At 43.8% G+C, this 13,892-nt stretch overlaps 1 protein-coding gene across 1 annotated transcript in view; it reads right to left on the bottom strand.

Moving 5' to 3' along the window:
• The window catches only part of BAZ1B (bromodomain adjacent to zinc finger domain 1B), a 39,744-nt gene that overhangs the window by 15,975 nt on the left and 9,877 nt on the right, over positions 1–13,892 (bottom strand). Inside the window, exons 5-10 of the mRNA XM_064729230.1 lie at positions 12,435–12,556; positions 11,435–11,632; positions 8,646–10,341; positions 7,015–7,153; positions 6,409–6,539; positions 4,989–5,100 (exon numbers count right to left, since the gene is read on the bottom strand). Of these exons, the coding sequence (XP_064585300.1) occupies positions 4,989–5,100; positions 6,409–6,539; positions 7,015–7,153; positions 8,646–10,341; positions 11,435–11,632; positions 12,435–12,556 (2,398 nt within the window). The remainder of the gene's footprint in view (positions 1–4,988; positions 5,101–6,408; positions 6,540–7,014; positions 7,154–8,645; positions 10,342–11,434; positions 11,633–12,434; positions 12,557–13,892) is intronic.

The raw sequence follows: 13,892 nt of genomic DNA, 5'->3' as shown, positions 1-13,892 counted from the left end.
CAAACCATCTGCTCTACAGATACTCTGCACAGAAGTATTTCCCAGACACCTTGAGATGGGTCGCCCAGGTCAGGATAAAACAACATCAGACATTGCTGGTGATACACCATGGAATCCAGCTAGACAAATATTCAAGATGACAACGCCTGAGCTTTCCCTGTTTTCTCCCATGGAGACAAAGGGGGCACTCACTGCACTGTTCTGTCACACTGTAAAAAAGAAAGGGGTCTGGAAACAGTCATCATGTAGGGTTTCTACTCTCCAGTATTTTGGGGGAAGACAAAACAAGCTGCTGGGCAGCTGCAGAAAACAGCTCTCACCCTTTTAAGAAAGCCAGAGTTAAGCCCTGGTACAACTTTGTTCCTGATGAAAAGGATATGGGACAGGGAAGGAAGAACATCAACAGGTACTTAAATCTTCCCAGTTCACCTTGAGAGTAAGAACTGGGATTTCTGGGACAGGGAACTGATCTAATTAAGCCTGAACTGAAGCCTGAACCTAAGCCTGATCTGCAAAATACAAACATATTGGAGACATCATGTTAGTTTGATTACTGACCCCTTTCTGCTCTGTGCAGCCAGAGCTCCTGCTTCCCAAACTAGCTCCAGGCATGCCCTACCTGTAGGAATTACCTGCACATGCAGCTGGAGCTCAACCACTTCCAAGCTGGGAGCATTGACATGGTAAGACAGGGCTGACATTTTAAATGGGGAAGAAAAGTGGGTCTTGAAGAGAGGGATGGTGCCCTTCATGTTGCCTGACACAGATTAATCACACACTCCAGAGGGACAGGAAAGATCCCTTTGGGAAAGTCAAGACCAGGTGAGGGTCTTCAAATTTATATACAAGGGGAAAATCCTAACTGGTGTCAGGGCTTCCTGCATTCACAAAGAACAGCCTAGATTCTCTCCTGACATTTCTGGCAGCCTAAGGCAACAGACTGGTCAGCAACCGGAACAAAAGGCACAAACAGCACAAGCATCAAGTCAAAAGGAGCTCTCAGTATTCACTCACGCTGAATATTCCTACCTGTTTTCAGGCTACAGGATGCAAGGGACCACAGAAAGATCTAAAACCTGGCCTAAGGAACAACAAAATTGAGAGAACAACTAGAGGAGCCCAGGACCACTATCTGCTTTGGAAGGTTGCTGGAAACAGGGGAACTCCATTTGTACAATATAGGCAAGAAAAGGGAGTCTGTCAGCACCCACTCATAGTTAACTCAAATTGTCTTCTGAGGGGACCCACCCTACCACGCTGAATTCCTAACAGATGAAGAACAATGGCAGTTACTCTGCAGAGATGCCAATGTTTCCAAAATTCAACACCTTTCTATCAGGATGAGCAAGAAGTCTCCTGCATGCTAATATCCTGCCAAGGCTGTGATTCCCCCATGGTTCTTGCAGGAAAGTACACAGCTCACAAGCACTATGGTATGGAGAGAGACTTCTTCAGAGCCTATGTGCCCAGATCATGGAGATTTTTTAATAAGGATCAACATCTGTGAAAGTGGAGCACAAGTTGAACAGAGAGAGTGGTCCATTTGTCTGAAGAAGACAGAAGTAACCAAGTGTTTATGATGCTGCACTTTTAGCAGCACTGAACTAATACTTGAACACTAGACCCTTTTCTGTGACAAAGTACTGACAGCAGAACTACTTCTGTGAGATATTATTTATGTAACTCTTGACAGAGGTATAAATCTATTTCTCCCTTTATTAGTGCCCTACCAGCTCCCATCCTCAAAGGGAAAAGGGGCAGGACTGTGAAAATACAACTAATCAGAGTTAATTTAGGGTTTAATTTCACAGTCCCATCACTCTAAAGGATAAAAGAAAGGGTAAAGCTAAAGATCCTTTACATGCACTCTGAGGCTACTCAATCCCACATCCCACTAGGAAAAGAGACAAACAGCATGACCTAAAGCAGCACATAAAGAAATGAAACCTCCTATGTGCATGCAAAAATTATACATTGTAGCTGGACAAGTCCTTGTATCCAAACAACAGAGATATCCAAAGACTTCAGTGTGGATTCAGGGCTCCTCATAGCGTCCAAGGATAACGTGCAAAAAGCAGCCAAGGAAAAGACTCTTCCGTAACTATTTATGCTCAGAGCAGTCCTTGAGATCAACGGCAATGGCCCCAAAAGGAAAATACAGAAAAAGGAATATGGATTTCCTCAGAGGAAAGTTCTAGTTCCTGACTATCCCCTGAAGCAACAGCTCCCAGCCTGTCACTTGGCTTTCTGTGGATGCTTACATGTAAGTGGTGGCAGGTGTCAGACAGGTACTTAGCAAACAAACCCTAAGGAGCTCCAGATATTTAAGGAAAAACCTTTCAGCCGAAAGACCTTACTGCTTAGCTGCAGGCATGGCTTTGGATGCCCTATCTCTCAGGTAGAGGCAGTCACCGCAGCACTCAATTAGGAGGAGTTATGTGTCCTTTGAGAAGCTGCCTCAGTGCCCCTGCTCAAGGCCCATGCCTGGCTCATATTTCCACCTACACTGTTGCTCCTGCCTGGCAGAACAGTGCACACAGGCACGAGACCCTTGTAAAAAACCAGCAAGTGCTGTGACTGTCAGCACTTAAAATCCTTCCTAGCACGGACAAGAAAGAACACAAATTAAGGACACTGTGGCATAACAGCCAGGCCAACCCCACCCCTCCCACCCCAGCTCAGTGTCTGATGTGGCCAAAAGGCAGAGCAAGTATGCAGTGACAGTTCTTCAACCTACTCCTCCGGTCTGCAGCATCTGCTGGGTTGAGAACTCCTCTGTGTGCCAGGACAATTACCTCTGCGCTTCCTACTCCTCAATGAACTCCTCTCTCAGCAGTTTATCCACTGGGGCTTTGAACAGGTCCAATTCACAGATCTACAGCAGTTGGTAGCAGCCAGTTGTGTACCTCAGCTGCAGCACTTTCCTCTCCATTTCCTCTCCATTTCAAAAGTAGCCATTTGCTACTTTTGTTTCCTGATCCCTCTTTTCTCTATCAAAGAAAACCTCTTTAGGAGACTTTCCCAGTTTCCTCTAGCATTACTCTCCATCTCCCTGCTGAACATACAAGTTTAGAGTGTTTCCATTATTTATTTAGTATTTCTTGGCCAATTATTCTCTCAAGCAAAGAGCCTCCCTCTTCTCCGAAGGCAGACCCTGTAATGATAGATTATGTGAAGGAGGATTGTTCCCCAAGGGGGAAAAAAAATGTTTTGCCATTAGTCTGTACTTCACTTTATCATTCTTTTTATTTCTTTCACTGAGATTCACCACAGGTTTTAAGTAGGCTTTCTTACTTTTAACAGCTTCCTTATCCTGATGCGAACTCAAAATGTTTTGTTATTGCTGCTACAGTTTTGTTTCCAACTTCCTCAACCCTTTTTTTTTTCCCCAAAGGTAAGAGACAGCACTTTCTCTAACCGTTTAGTAGGAAACTCCTTCCGTTTAGTAGGAAAGGCAAATATTTCTGAAAGTGTTTTGGGCTTCTGGCTGTCACTTTAAGCTTTTTTTTAAAAGAATATTCTTAATTCTTTTTGTTGCTTTCTTTTCTAAAAGGAGAATACCATCTATTATGGCCACTCCATACAAAGCAGCTCTTAGCAACAGAATATAATTTAGCACTGAGTGTGTCCAGGATCTGGCTCCAAGAGCTGTGGCTGTGACTGGTTACTCCACACAGCACTCCTGCCTCTGTCACCACACTGATCTCCCTCAGAATGTTGTTGGGAGTTGCCAACCTGAATGAGCAGATCAAATACTGTGCTTTTTCAAGTTCAGCCTGGAATCACAAAAGTTGAAGGAATTCTGTGTTAATTAACTCATCCAATTTGGCTCTATGGTGCCCTCAGTGTTACCAATGTGCTCTGTAACTTTAAGCTACTGTTTTCCTTATGGAATTGGTCCTTCTCCTGGAAAACACCTTGCTATCTCTGCTCAATAAAGATCAAGTGTTAGAGGAGGCAGTGAGGAAGAGCAGAGGACTTCCCTGTGGATCACACTGCCTGTGCAGGACCCATTCCCTAGGAAAGCCCAACTGCCTGAATTTTGCCAAGATGTGCGAAGGCCCAGGGGTAACAGGGTGGGGATTTGTCATGGGAGGATGGGGCAGGGAAGGAAAGCACAGGAACTCTATGATATCCTATGACCTGCTGCCATGACAGATAAGCAGCAGGGCAATACCAAGAGTCAGCACCCAATGCTGGTGGTTCAGATAAATCAAGACATCCACAATTTCAGTCTCTTTTACAGTTCCTGCTGGAGAAGCAGGTACGTGTTTAGTAAAGTAGCTCTGACTGGCAACTACTCTTTGGAGATGAGTTCAGCTCTATTTATCAAAGACCAAAGCAACCCCACTCTGTGTGTCAGCAGCGGAACTGTGTGGGACAGATGCTGCTAAGAGGGGAACTGCAGGAACACATACTTTGTGACAGTTATGATCAGAGTTATCTAAAAAAATACACAATGCTCCACAGCAGTTAACAGGTGAAGCTTAGCCAGGGTTTTCTGGCACGGGGACAACTGATGAGCACTCCTTACCACACAGAGCAACATTCAACTGAGGAAATTTCTTTAAGGACACTGATAGGGCCAATTACTCCTGCAGGTTACAATCAGCCATGCTCAAAGGTAGATTTCATTCACTTAGAAGACACTGCTTGGCATTGGGAAGCATTAAAGGGATAAGAGGCTGTCAACATGGAAAAATAAAATATTTAAAAAGCAATACATCTAAGAAGCATTTAAAAAGCTTAATTTATACTGCCTTTGTATGATTGATTAGGTTGAATGATGGCTCCACTGGCTCTTGGACTGGCTACCCTGTCAGCAGGGCAGTAATAATATCAGCAACAGAGGCCTGCGGAGCTGCTGAACCAACCCAACTGCTCAGCACTGAAAGAACAGGTTTGTAGAAAGTTTAGTAAAAGCAATCTGTCTAGATTCCTTGACCTTTACACTTTGAGTACTTTGCAGCCATGGAAGTGTGTGTTACCATAAGTTCTGGCCCTGCTTGGGAGTGGTGGTCTCAGCAGGCAGGTCTGTGGTGGGCATGGAGCGGTGCAGCTTGTTCCCTCGGCTGTCATTGCCTGTGCTCTTCCGCTTCTCTGCAAAAGAAAAGCACAGGCTCAGGTAGATTCCTGAGCAGCATTCCTACTATTCCAAATACAAAAAATTAGTTTCACTTTTTAGCTGTAGAGTGACAAAGCACTTTGAAAACCAAAGGAGGTATAAGCAGCATGAATTTTTACTTCTGAGCACCTCAGGTAACACTCTGACATGAATTTAAATCTTTGCTCGTTCAGGCCTTCGATTTTTAAGTTTCCAAAGGAATGTGCTCAAATTCTGCCCACTGGTTGCAGCAGTGGCTGAGAGATGAAAACAGCTGGAAGCAAAGAGTTGATCAGGAACACAGCTGGTCAGCATTTGAAACAGCTCTTGTAACATGGAGGAGCTTGGAATGATACACCTCCAGCTCAGTCAGTCTCAAAGACACAGGTGCCTGTAAAATTACACCTGGATGAAGGATCTCACTGTATGTTTGCCCTGTTCTATTCCTCTACAGGTATCTAGTTTGCCCCTTGTCTAAGACAATCCTACCAGGTGAGGGCTTGGATCTAACTCCATAAGCTCTCTCATGCAGGATTGCTGTAGATGGACTCAGTGCCAGAACGTGATATTCCAAAAGCAAGAAGTGATCACGACTGAAACTCAGTTGAGTCAGATTATTGCAGCATCTTCTGTCTCAAGAACTACTTACACACAGAAATGTTAAGTTTCCTTCTGTACAGATAGATTTCTGTGCCTGTTCAAGCTTGCAAGGCTCCAGGACCCAGGCTCAAAGTCAGCCAGGCAAAATCACAGAGGAAGCACTAGAAGTTCAGCAAGTCCCTTCCACCTCACCTGCACATTTAGCAAAGGTGAGTAGAAGGGTGAGAGGAAGTGCATGAGGGATGTTCACCAAAACAATCTCAATCAGCAAAGCTATGCATATCTAACAGACTGCCCTGCTTGTTACTATTCCACAGGCTGATCTAGGAGTCTTGGCACCAGTGGAATATCAGCACTGTGACAGACATCCTCACTCTGCAGCACAACTAGCTAATTGTGCAAGGGGTCTGGCACACTGCAACTCAGCAGGGTCAGAGTGAACCAGAGGGATGATACCAACTGACATCAACCTTGCTACTTGAAGGAGAGAAGACTGTCCTTAGGTGGAACACTGCAGGCAAGTCTCCAGACCTGCAGCAGCAGAATGGAAATATCACCAGCACCTCCTCTGTGCAGGCTTCTAGAGTTTAAAGGAGGGTTAAATCAGAGTATACCCATGAAAACAGTCGGTCTAGACAGTTCTTTCACACTCATGACTCCATTTGAATAGTCAGAGCAGAGGAAATATCCTCAAGAGACCATACCTCCAGGGCTGTAGTCTTTCTTCGAATCTTCCTTTTTCTGATGGGGAAGGGTAAATCTGTAGTCTATACTCTCATGTACCCAGCCTTTCTCAATAAACAAACCAGGAACTTCATCTGAAAACAGCCAGTACCTGTAAGAAATATGTGTTATTAGGTACCTGTCTCCTTTTCTGACTAGTTAAACACACACACACTTTTATTTGCATTGAGTCGAGAAGCACCTGTGTGCTCAACTCACTAAAAGCTGAATGCAGACATAGCTTTATGTTAGCCCTGCTGAGAAACACGGAAAGCTTAGCTTAGAATCTATTCCAAGAGCATGCCTGTGCAACAATCATGAAAAAAAAAGATGGTAACAAGGTTCCTGAGCAGCCATTGCCAGCACTTGAACCTCCAGGTGAGGACTAGGTCCTCACCTCCATGGGAAGGCTTCAAAAAGTTGGGCACGTAACCAGCCACTACACTTCATATACACAAATACTTTCCCCTTCTCTCTCCTCTGCAATTCTATACACCCTCCCAGTCAATCCCTTCCTGGGCGATGGTATCTAACACAGCCCCTCTCTCAGGGCAGAGATGGAAGTTCATGGTCATCTCCTTTCCCACCTGTTGTGATTCCTGTCAGTGCCAATTGGGGTCCTGCGCATCACCAGTTTGGCTTTAGCAATTCCATCCTGGAAAGTTTTCTCAGCAGCAGCTTTATGCCTCCGGATTCTTTCTTCCTCTGCTTCTTTCTCCATCCTCACTGTTAGAATCAGCAAAGAGCAGCATTAGCTTTCCTTCATTGTATTCCGACATCAATAATGTCCTTTATTTTACTATACCATGGGAGTAAAAAAAAGCATTTTATTGGGGATTTTAATAAACATTCTTTACAACCATATACTCTTCCATTTACTTTCTGCCCACCATTCTAAAAAAAAAAAAAAAAAATAAAAAATCTCATATAGATCTATATAGAAGTAGTCATGGTGTAAGAACAGACTGGGCTGAAGAAACCCTGGATAAAAAACATCAGATCACAGAATCATGGAATGGTTTGGGCTGGAAGACACTTTAAGGATCATCTTGTTCCAACCCTGCCATGGTCAGGGACACCTTCCACTAGACCAGGTTGCTCTAAACCCTGTCCAGCCTGGCCTTGGACACTTCCAAGGATAGAACAGCCACAGCTTCTCTGGGCAACCTGTGCCAGGCGAGGATGGATGGGACTAGGGGCAACCTGGTCTAGTGGAAGGTGTCCTTGCCCATGAAGGGGGCAGGGGGGACCATGATCAACTTTTAGGTCCCTTCCAATCCAAACCATTCTGTGATTCTTGGTCTCCCAGAACAGATACTCCCACATTCCAGCTAAGGAGCAAAAGCCAGGCTCCATGAGGGATGCTTATCCCTCACTTGTTTCAGAAAGAAAATAACCTAGATGAGCTACACGGTCCACTTCCATCTACCCAGCATTCACATTTACAACCAATACAACTCCTAAACTGTAATTCTGACGTGTTCTGTCTTTACACCTATACTCCCTCAAGCAGCACTACTTACACAGAGACAAGGTCTGGTGTTGCAACTCATCATTTAGAGAGGCTTGAGTGGACAGTTTATATTTACACAGCTCCATAACTAATTCATTGAAGCGAGAAACACTAAACTGAGATTTATTGCCCAAATCCTGATAGTAGCTGCTGGCAACAACCTGACCATGGGAACAGCAGCAGGGCCAGCAGTAGGAACTGATTTTAGGCAGGAAGTATCTCCTCTGTACCCAAGAACCAGATGATGTTTGGACATAAGACAAATTTTTGGTTCTTTTCTGTTCCTAAAACAGATACTGTCTTGTCCAACCTCTCTGGGCCTGCCATAATTAGAAAGGTACTGAACAAAAGACAGACACAAATAAAAAACTAGAAGCAAGTATTGCTTTTTCTTAAATTTACAAAGTTTAAGCTGCCACAGGAGATTAACTATAAATCTCCAGTGAGCATATCCCTTAAATTCCATATAGCCATCCTTATTTGTGGAATTTAGACAGTAAATCACAAAAGAAGAGGTCACTTGGGTTTACACCATGTTATAATGGTGCTGGAGCTTCAGTGTTCTATTATGTCATTCTGAGATCTATATTCCTACGTTTTATTTAGGTTTCATTCAGAAAATGCTTCTGGAAACAGGCTATCATTTTTGCCATGAAGTTATTCCACAACACACAAACACTCTACTCACTAGGTAATTTTTCTTACCTCTCATTTGTATTTCTTGTTGTTCCCTCTCTTTCTTGGCTTGGATGGCAAGAAGGCGCCTGCTCTTCACAGCACTGATCATATCATCAGCTTCGATTTCCACCCGGTGCTCTATTTTCATAATTTCGTGTTTTTTCTTTTCATTTCTTCCCATCACATGCTCTTCTTTCCCATTCTCCTTGGTTTTAGCCACCATTTCTTTTCGTTTCTGTTTCTCTGCCCTCTTCTTGTCATTTTCCTCCTTCAGGACAGCCAAGCGCTCTTTCCACAGCTCAGCCGAGGCCTGTTGCTTGGCCTCCACATGGTCCTGAACAGAGTATGTCATTAGGATCCGGTGACACAGTGCTCCAAGGATCCGCAATTTCTCTTCAGGAGTCAGCTCAAAGAACTCTGATGTCTCCAGTTTCTCCAAAAACTCATCCTGTACCTCATTATCCTCGAAAGCTGCCAAATCCTTACTTTCATCTATGTTATCTGAGACCTCGCTTTCCTCTTGCACATCTGACTTGCGCAGGCAGAGGCGAACCAACTCTGAAGCGGAATGCAGAGTAAGTGGGATTTCAGAAAGTTTCATTCCCAGCTCAGCATAATCCTCAGCAATTTCATCCTGCAGCAGGGTCTGCAAGAGAATGACCAGTACTCTGTTCAAGTACAGGAAGCCTCCCTTTTCTGCACAAAGGGCTTCCATCAGGGACACTGCTGTGATGGGATACTGAGCATCTGGCATCAGTAGCCCTGAGTAACAGCTCAGGAACTCCACCACCATGGCCACATCCCCAAAAAGTGTGTTAGGAAGTCCCTCTGGAGTATCAACCAGCTTAAAAGTAGGCAATGTCTTCCCTTTCAGATCTTGGTCCTCAAATCTCCTCTGTTTTTCCAGTTTTTCCTTCATCTCCTTCTCCTTCCGCTCCTTTGCTCTTTCCTTCAGTTTCTCTTTCAGCTTTTCCCTTTTCTTCTTCATGTACTCCTTCCGCTGTTCCTCCGTCATGGTGGCCCATCTCCTCCTGTGTTCCAGGAGCTCATAGCGTTTCTGTACCAAGCCTCGTAAATCCTCAGGGAGACGGGCACGGTCCTCATTGGAAAGCAGCCGAGCTGTTTTGGAGATGATGCAGGACAGAGCACTTTTTTTGTCTTCCCTGTCTTTGTTTTCTTTGTAATAGGCAATGAGATGGAGCGCTGCAGGAGGCAGATGTTTCTGGGGTTTCCTGGAAGATCCAGGGGTGCCTCCGGAATTCCTGGGAGCCCTGGATACCTTAGTGGTACCTTTAGCCATGTCCAGCAGTGTAATTTGCTTCATTTTCATCTTGGGGGTCTTCAAACCTTTTCTGGGAGACTTTGCCTTCCCCGATGACTTCTGCCCATTCAGAACCTTTTTGCCTCTTTGCTTTTTGTCCAAGGATTTGCTGTTCCCCTTTCCTAGTCGGCTCCTCTTTGGAATGTGAAAGTTAGAACCAAGTTTAGCAGGTGACACAATTTTCATCACCTCTTCCAGCTCCTCTTTAGGACAATTTGAGTTCTTAGAGTTTTTCACCTTCAGCGGAGAGCCAATTATAGATTTTTCCAAATGCACGTGACACCACAGGGTTGGACTCAGTGGCTGTCCCAGTGAAGATCCATCTGCTTTGGATTTCTTAGGAAGCTTTCTTTCAGGTGACCGAGAGCTCTTCCTCTTGGCTGAGGGATTGAGAGCCATATACTAAAATTAAAGGAAGAATTATTTTGTATTAATATTGAAAGGTAAATAAAGTTATCTAGATATCTGTCAATTATTTTTGCCCATTTCAAATTTTTCTTTTTTTCCTAATGAAATTGCTCATTTCTCTAACGGTAACAGGCTTTTGCAATCATAATCAGTCAGAGAATGGCCTAGGTTCAGAGGGACCATAAAGATCATCTTGTTCCAATCCCAGCCACGGACACCTACTCCTAGACCAGGTTGCTTCAAGCCCTGTTCAACCTGGACTTGCACACTTCCAGGGATGAGGCAGCCACAGCTTCTCTGGGCAACCTGTGCCAGGACCTCACCACCCCCACAGGGAAGAATTTTTTCCCAATATTCAATTTAAACCTACTCTGTGTGAGTTTGAAGTCATTCTCCCTTGCCCTGAACAAGTATTTATCTCCTGGTTTTACAACAACACTTGATAGTCTATGAAAAAGTGAGTTTACTGAATGAACAAAATAGTGCTTTCTATACCAGAAGATGGATTTTAAAACAGCACATTTCATGGTATGGCATTTAGTTGGTTAATATTATATTTGGCTGGTTAGCCCTATGGGCTGGAAGAACCCATTCATGCTATGTATGTGTTCAGTACTAAATTTGTATTATCGGCCATCACTCAAGGCAGCCCTGTACATGAACCAGGCTTCATGAAGTCACATGCATCCAGGTCTTGGGCCCAATACCTGACACTACCACATAAAGACTGCAGCTGTCCAGGAACTTAACTTTACTTGTAGACAAGTAATGCAAACCAATGGAAAAATTCAAAGGCAGTTGCATCTCAAGTTTTCAAAGCAGACCACTGTTCCAGATGTTCAAGCCATGTCACCTCTCAAAAGGTCACCCTTCAAAAGAGTAGGTATTCCTGATCTGCTTCTCTCTGGAAATGGCACTTGGGGACATGGTTTAGTGGTGGCCTCGGTGATGCTGGGTAACAGTGAGGTTTGATGGCTTTCAACCCTAATGATTTTGTGATTCTAAAACCCAACCAGCACACTGAGGTATCTGCCAAGACTCAAGGAATGGGCAGCAAAGCAAAGCAGGTACTTTTAGGAATTCTTACCTTATGTGGGTCAAGCAAGAAGTCACTGAATTTACTGGGGAGAGAGTACTTCTTCACTAACTCATCCTCCACAACCCAGGGAGCGTTCTCACACGTGCCAGCACGTAGCGCATTGTGACGGATGAAGTACCTCAGGATCTCCTTGTTGGGAGGACGCTCTGTACGGACTAAGCTATCTGCTGGAACGTTGCTGATGATCTTGGAGATAAGAGACACACTGTTAATGATTAACTTCTAACCACATTATAAATACAGATCATATGCCTATAAGGAACAAGGATCATTGTACTGCTTCATGTCCGAAAACTCCACGCTCATTCAAAGCTGTCTGGGAAAGACTCAAACCAAACAGAATTTGCAGAACTGAGACACAGAGAGATTGGTAGGAGAATCAGATAGCTAGAACAGTAGAAACCATGAGTTTATGATGCAGATTTTTTGCCAATGCCTACTGTTTTATCTCTGGCCTTCCTGCAGCTTGTGCTTGCTACTGACTTTTAAGGTTTTACATATACATGTTTGATTTTTTTTTTTCCTGAGACCAAAGGAGCACCTCTGCACATGGTACTCTTTGAGGTCAGCACTGCCTCACTTGTCAAATTACCAAAAAACAGACAAAAAGAACAGAGCAGTGCCGCAGCTATCCACAGCTTCCCAAAGCACTGCCACCTCCAACTCAGAGCAGCTTGGTCAGGACAACAGCAACAACTGCCATTCATGATTTCACTGGTCTCATGAACTGCAAGACCAGAGATGAGGCATTTAACAGCAACCACAATAAAGCTCTGTGACTCAGTGTGTGTGGTACCAAGAGTTTCCATGCACAAAACCCAATTACAGATAGAAACAGACGGGCTGGTCAGCCTCACAGACAACTATCCTGCTTCCAGTGCCATGACTCTGGCAGAAAACACTACATTGTGCTGTATAATCAGCGACAGTGATTAACTAAACTTGCATATTCATGTTATAATACAAAGGACTCAAGCAGACAACTCACCTTATCTTCATTTTTCAGTTTGACATCATATTTGTGTGGCAGGAACTTAGGTGGGACCCACTTCCTTTCTTCCTTCTTCAACGAAGTGGGAAGCTTTCGAGGAGACCTACGTGCTCGATCATCTGATAAAAGAAGGCAAGACACAGTCTTATTATTAGAGTTAAAAAGAAAAAAAAAAAAAAAAAGAAGAAAAAAAACAGTTAAAAAATTGAGACCACTACTGGACAGGGCATCTGACTTCTTGGTATCTGTACACTGTTTGGTTAAACTAGAACTTTAGGAATATAACCCAAACTGGATTTTAGGAATAGCCAGAAGATATAGGCCAGGAATGGAGGCCCAGACCAGCTCTGAACTAAGGAGGTAACATCTATCTTCACGGAGTAAAAAGCACCATCTTCATTTAAACCCATCTCTCTGCAGTAAGCTGCAACCACCTACCCAAAGGGAGAAAATGCAAGATTTATGAAAGGGAGATATAACCATACCAGTAAATCTGCTAAGGGAACTCCTCCAACAGCCCTGATTGCCTATGCCATGCCTTCTTTGAAATAGTTCCATGATAGGAATCACTGACTTTGTTTTGTCTTAAGAAAAGAAAGCAATCTCCAAATGTTTTTGTGTTTGTGGCTACCACAGAATCATGGAATAGTCTGAGATGGATGGGACCTTAAAGGTCATCCCATTCCATGCCCCCTTCACTAGACCACCATGCTACAAGCCCTGCCCAATCTGGTTTTGGACACTTCTAGGAACTGGGCAGCCACAGCTACTCTGGGCAACATGTGCCAAGGTCTTACCACTCTCACAGGGAAGAATTTCTTCCTAGGATTCAAAGAAAACAATAAAGCAAGCATGAGGGATCAGAGTAATAATCTACTAAATATACAGAGAATAAAAGTAGATGTTAAACCTAAATAAAACTTAAGAATATAGACCTCAGAACCACATAATAGAGCATTGAAGCTTCAGCACCATTATACCTAACATGGTATAAACCCAAGTGACTTCCTCTCTTGTGATTTAGTGTCTAAATTCCACAAATAGGGACGGCTATAGGGAATTCCATCAAAGAGCACCTAGGTATTTGGGTGAGGAAGAAGAAATTACTATCCATTCCATCCTGAAGTTAATTTTAAAAAGCCAGCTTCATTTGTTGTTGCATTCTATTGTAATAAAACACACATTTATCCCTTGAACAGTTCAAAGCCACATGGATGATGCATTGCTTTTGGTATTACACCTTAGAATGACAGCACATTTTCTGCTTTAAATCAGGCAAGAGCACCTGAAAACCAACAGCACTGATGCCCCAAAAATTCACCACTAACAAGTACAATTCTGGATCTTCACCCTATAACACTGTTTTGACATTCACAGCCCAGCACCGAGATGTAAATATAATCACTGAGCAAACTCCAACACTCACTGCCAGGTGCTACCTACTGCCCTGCCATG

Source organism: Zonotrichia leucophrys, chromosome 19 (assembly GCF_028769735.1).
Source record: "Zonotrichia leucophrys gambelii isolate GWCS_2022_RI chromosome 19, RI_Zleu_2.0, whole genome shotgun sequence".
NCBI classification, from domain to species: Eukaryota; Metazoa; Chordata; class Aves; order Passeriformes; family Passerellidae; genus Zonotrichia; species Zonotrichia leucophrys.
This window is presented reverse-complemented; position numbering and strand designations above follow the sequence as displayed.